Genomic DNA, 6,036 nt, shown 5'->3' on the forward strand with positions numbered 1-6,036 from the left:
TTTTTTTTTTTTTTTTTTTTTTTGCATGTCGTCTTGTCGTCGGCAGTCGTTGTTCTTTATTGGCCGCCTCTATGTTACACCATCCTGTCAGATCATACTGCAATTGGTATAGTTTGTGTACGTGATCCGTAAGGCACGTTGTAGTAGTAGGAGACATCAAGTCTCGACGAAAAGAATATCGGATGCCATCGCTTCGCACTGACCTCACTACAACGTACCATTTGTCCAAAAGCTGGGTGGAATGGGGGAGTTGACGCCACAACCCCTCTCACCCCAAGCTTTCGCCGGCGTCGTCCGTCAAAAATGCCACTGATAGGTAGCCCTGCAACCGGGACGATAGCTGAGCGCGCCTACACTACCCTTACCTAGGTAAGACATGGGGCAAACGGTGGACGCCCAGACTATTTCGAATCAGACTGCCCTCCTTTTTTTTTTCTCTTTTTTTTCGTACTTATCAAATCTTGGTCGGATCTCCAATTGCAACTAGAGCCGCCTGCCTGTCGCTGGCTCACTGGCTAATCCGGCAGGGCGATATGCTCGTGGTGTACTTGCAGCGTGCAGCTTGCAGACTGCAACTTACAACACCCGTTATTCATCTCTCAAGTTCCTACTTACTGATTCAAACACAGAAATTACCCGTGGATACCTTCCCACACCGCACGACAGACAGCTGCAGGTCAATGGAATTACAGGCCCAGAAGGTGCAGGCGCAAAAGGTCTCCGACTGGCCAAATTATACAGGGTACCCCGGCCCCAAGACCTCGCGACTGCAGCCAGTACAGGGGACCCCTCACCACTAAGACCCCTCCTCCCTCCTTCTCGGAAGGCGGGCTCCCACATCATCGAGTTTGTCGAACCAAGGCTCATGGATGCTGGGGTCGCTGGGTCTGGTACCGCAAGTCACAAGGGTCAAAAAGAGAGGGCGAGAACGAAACAAAATAAGAAAAAAAAAGGGAAGAAGACGAAGGGGAGATAACCACAGAACACCGACCCGACAAGAACCAAAGCCAAGAGAGGGGATCTGAGTGCGTATTTGATTGTTTCAAGAACAGTGTCAGGCATTCCCGTATTGACTTGAACTTTTCTTTACAAACCCATTCCACCCTTGTAGGCCCTGTCGTCTTGTCGTCCTCATCGGATCAGTCCTCCACTCGTCGGTCTCTTTAAATTATATTAGCTTACTCTTTTTTTTTTCTTTCTTTTTTTTGTACTGTATGGGGTTCATCCGCATGCAGTAGCAAACTCCAGCGCATCGGATTGCAGCGTAGCGCGCCTGCAAAAGTCGACATGCGCGCCGCGCTTCTTATTCATTTCTCGCCTTGTTAATTTTTTTTTTAAACCGTTTAGTGTCACTCGATTGCAGTTCGCAAGCGAAGCCTGCCTGTCTCTGGGCTCTCGAGTCTCTCTGTGTGTGTTTGTGTGTTTGCGTGTGTGGGTTTCTTTCTTCTCTTCTTGGATTTTTTGTCCCTTTTCATCTTTATATTCTCACAGTGCACTCGTCGACGGCCACCAAAAATACCCGCCGGCCGCTGCATAGTTGAGGGTGCGTGATGCAATGGCCCAGGTCCTTCCATGTTGACTAGAGCCACCATCGCAGTCCTTATTCGCCATCGACAACGATAAACCGAGTGCCGCGGTCCCTTCTTCACGTCAACCTTGCTGTTGCGAGCTTCTTTCTACACCACACACTAGACCGCTTCGCCTCAAGATTCGATCCTTTCAGCGCTGAGATTTGAATCGTTCGGACCAACAAGAACCAACCAATACCCTTGCAGTGGTGCGCACGCATAGTTGTTGGTTATAAGGCAGAGCTTGGGAGTTCCAGGCTCTCTACTGGCCGGCCCAGGCCCTCCCTGACCGGTTTACCGGTGTCTCCAACGCCGCATTGGCTGGCCATGTGCATCATCACACTTGTCCAAACAACCCTGCGCATCGCCTCATCCGGGAACTGGTTGATCTCTTTGGGGTGCTGAACAGGCTCTCCATGGATCAGTCTGCTTATATATCATATCTTTGCCTTCGCGCCCTCCATCACCATAGCTTTACTTCTTGTCGTTTCCCGACTCCGCCGCACACTCTCTTGCTTTTCGCCCCAAAGCCACCGCCGTCGTCGACATGAAGCTGTTCAAGGGGGCCTCCGCCTCCCCTGCAAGTCCTGGCCGGTCACGTCCAGGCACCTCATCCATCCGTGGCAGGATTTCGAACCCCATCCCGATACCTAGTGCAGTCGACGACGACGAGTTCCCCATCCGAAGGCCAGGCACTGGCTTTGCCGACAAGTCCCCTGAAGAGGAGTTCCCCATCCGTCAGCTCGGGACTAGCATGGCTACTCCCAACCCACCCGAGGAGCAGCAGCAGCAGCAGCAGCAGCCGCCGCCGACGCCGCCGCCGCCGCCAGTTCAACCGAGTGAACAAGATCTCAAGCCTGAAGATTATAATACAACCCCGGAGGAGAAATATCAACAGCCATTACAAAGCATTGTCGATGACAGTCGCCCAGAACATGCCTTCGGTGAGGCTCCCGTCGAAGCGCCTCCAATAGGAAAATCTCCACCGACACATGAGCCGGTCACTCCGACCGCCCCGGTGGCTCCCGCTCCCCTTCCGGTTACGGCGCCGGCTGTTGCACCAGAGCCTGCGCCGCCCTCAACACCACAGCCCGCACCGGCGAGGACAAGTCATCCATCAGCTGGGGGCTCAGGTAATTCTCCGGCGAACAGTAATAGTAACAGCCACAATAGCAACCGAGCCCAATTTCGCAGGACGAACGTCCCAAGCACAGTGCGCTACTCCGCCATTAGCAATAACTCTGCAAACACTGGTGCATTATCTTCAGACTCCCGTCCACAGCGGAAAAAGTCGACACTGCGTAATGCTTTGAGTAAGCTATTTGGGCGCAAGAAGAAGAAGAGCAATGGCCCGTCCAGCTCAGCAGGCGACACAGACCGCACGTCAAGCGTGATGCCATCCCAGCACCGTAGTGTAAGTTCCAGAGAGGACAGCTCTGACTCTATCCTGATAGACAGCCTGCCTTACTAACGCTGTTTTGAATTTGAACCCGCAGGATACTTCGGGCCTGGTGAGGGTCAAGGAAACTGAATCGAAACGATCTGCGTCCTTGCCTATCACCGAGTACGATCGCGCACTACGTTCCCACTCCATCGGGCCAAACGACTTTTCGACGATAGAGAATGTCCGCAACTCCATACACGGCGATATGGGCACGCCAAGGCGGCGGGCCATGACAACCACAGATAGCAGGCTGTTCGGGACGCCAGCTAAACGAAACGAGTTTGGCGAGTGGGGAGGTCTTTCTCCTCGTCCTGTCAGCGCACATGGCCGGGGCCGCGTGTCGGGCGTTGAAGAAGATCCCGAGATGATAGGGCGGGCGATAACTTCCGACATGGATGCCGGAACAGGATACAACACGAAGCGAAGATCGCGGTCGTTGTCAGGTATCGACGCGCTTGGTGGACACCTCGCCCATGTTGCTCCTGATGGCACTGTGAACGCAGCCGGAGGCCGCCGGCGTAGTGATGAGATACGGTACTGGCGCGAAAGCTATGGAGCTAGCTACCTCTCTCCATTGTCTTCCACACATCCTGAGACGGAAGGAGATCAGAACGAATACCGCGATGGGGATAACGACGACACCGGCGTAATCTCGGTTGACCCGACGCAGTCGCTGGCGGCACGGCCAGCCACAAGCGCGGCACCGGATTCGCCTCCGCAGCCGTTCAATTTTGGCTCCTTAGCTACCATGAACGAAATGGCTGGTATGAAGATCACCCAGGCGGCCAGCCTCGAGGCCAGGGTGAACAACGTCGAGGGCAGGACCGACAGGTTGGAGCGTGTCGTGGAACAGCTGTGCAATACTGTTTCTGGTCAGAAAGGTGGCTATGCTGTATCCACTACTGGCTCAAACCAGGTCCCGCGCTCGATGCAGCCTCCTCAATCTGATTTCTGGCAGGCGCCTTCGTCATTCCTGCGTGAACCACGTGCAGACCAGTCTTCTTCTAGGTATACTAGTAGCCGACCATCGGTAGAGACGGACGGGCTGACATCGCACTCGCACATGTCGTTCGGGGAGGGGCAGACCCTTGTCGGCGGCCTTAACCCGCCTTCGAGTGCAGCTGCCCAGTCGGGACTGCCACCCATCGCCGCGTCTCCGTCCTCACCTGGCTCGCTGGGCTTCCCACGGGGATCTGTTTCGACAGTTCGCGGGGCCATGAGCTTACCCGCCCTGTCGGTGGCAGCTGCCTCGGATGCAGGGGCAGCTGACTTGGCAGCGCAGCTCGAGGCTGAGCGTGCCGAGAGGTTGGCTCTGGAGCTTCAGCTCAAAAAGCTATCGGAGCGCGTCAATGTGCTGTCAAGCACCATGTTCGCAATGCTGCGGGATCCGCAGAAGAACCGATCCCAGGAGCGCCTGACCCCATCGTCGGGCGTTGGCGAGAACAGGCTGTCTAGGACGTCGTCCAGCAGCCACCTCAACACGCCCACAAAGGTAGTGGTTCCGCAATCTGGCATCGGCAGCAGAAACTCGCCGGCTCCCGTGCCGATATTCCTGGAACCTCCGTCGTCGCTTAACAAGTTTCATTCGTCCGGTAACACTCTATCCGGGTTTGACGACACGGGGGACGAGGAGAGTGATAGGGGCGCCGAGTCCGTGTCCGAGTCGTTCATGACACCGAGGGAGGAGTATTCGCCGCCCACGTACGGCGCCTTTGGCGAGGAGCTGAGGGACGAGACTGAGGATGAGACCGACCCGAAGCGCAAGAAGGCCGCCAGGACGCTGAGCCTGAGCCAACTGACGCTGAACAAGGGCCAGCGGGCTGTTGTTTGAGATGAATAATTTTTTCGATTCGTCGACGACCTTTGAGCCTCATTGAATGTGCATTCCTTGGACTTTCTAGAGTCATTGTAAATGATTACATTTTATACGAATCTCCTTTGTCACTTGCGGTGGTCATTTATTTATTTGGCGTTTTTATCATTGAAATTCTTTCTTGGCTGAATCTGGTTGATATTCCCCCATTGTTTATAATCTAGCTGGACTTTTTACATTTGGCGGTTCTTCTCGTTTGTTTTCTATTTCTCCCCCTTGTTGATCTTGGGGATAGCTGGTGAGCGAGCGAGCGTTTCTTCTCAAGCATCTGTCGCATTCTCTCGTCCTATTCTATTTATGAGTCCATAAAGAACTGCCTGGTTCATCAGTCCTTTTTTTTTTTATCCCTCCGACGGGGCTGTGTAATATTTCTTCATGGTCATTGTCGCTCCTGGCGAGAAACCAATCGACTAACCCTCGGTTGGATGCAGAGGATTGGGCGCGATGCCGCTGGATACATACCTATATAGCTTGTCTTTCTCTCGGAGTAGATAGAGTGTTGATCGTGGTGGTCACTCTTGCTTGGTTTAATTTTCTGGACATGCATCTATCATTTTATCTTCATTAATGATCAATGGAATGGGGCGGCCACGTTCTGCGCCGGGAGTAAATAAACCTTAGATGTGAGCTGGTGTGTTTTGATTTGCTAGATTTGACATGCATGTATGTCATGGGTGTCATCTCAACTATCTATTCAACCGAGTCTTGTTGAAAGAAATTCTCTGTTTATACGTTAGAAGGTAAACGATTTCTAGTCTCTTTAAAGCCCCCTTGGTGGTACAGGCAATAAATAGTAATGGTGGTTGTCGGAGTTCAGAAATATGGCGGTGGTCATGCAGTGAAACCAGATGTGGGTTAGGGAAGTCATTCCCAAGGCACTTGCTTGGGCCATACACACCTAAAGTGGCGGTTCAAAGCGGGCCAAGCCATTCGCGCAACCCTCCGCCATTGAGCGCAAATCCGCAAACAACGCCAAGCATACTTTTCCTCCGCCAACTGGACAACATCCCCCCATCTCCACCACATTCACCTGTAGTCAGTTACTCGGCAAATAACATCTGCACTAGCTTCGACAGTACAGACGATTTGTCACCGAAAATTCCTAAAGCACAAAGTCGTGTGCGCATTAGACGTTATCGCGGGGCACGGCC

General features: G+C 53.3%; 1 protein-coding gene across 1 annotated transcript; it reads left to right on the forward strand.

The window, feature by feature from the left end:
- Positions 1-2,115: 2,115 nt before the first annotated feature.
- On the forward strand, positions 2,116-4,843 carry PpBr36_08670 (uncharacterized protein; the record flags this gene model as incomplete). Its single annotated transcript, XM_029895798.1, has 2 exons — positions 2,116-2,982; positions 3,065-4,843. The coding sequence occupies 2 exons, from the start codon at positions 2,116-2,118 to the stop codon at positions 4,841-4,843; spliced, it is 2,646 nt and encodes an 881-aa protein (XP_029747111.1).
- Between the last annotated feature and the right edge of the window lie 1,193 nt (positions 4,844-6,036).

Source organism: Pyricularia pennisetigena, chromosome 5 (assembly GCF_004337985.1).
Source record: "Pyricularia pennisetigena strain Br36 chromosome 5, whole genome shotgun sequence".
Taxonomy (NCBI): domain Eukaryota; kingdom Fungi; phylum Ascomycota; class Sordariomycetes; order Magnaporthales; family Pyriculariaceae; genus Pyricularia; species Pyricularia pennisetigena.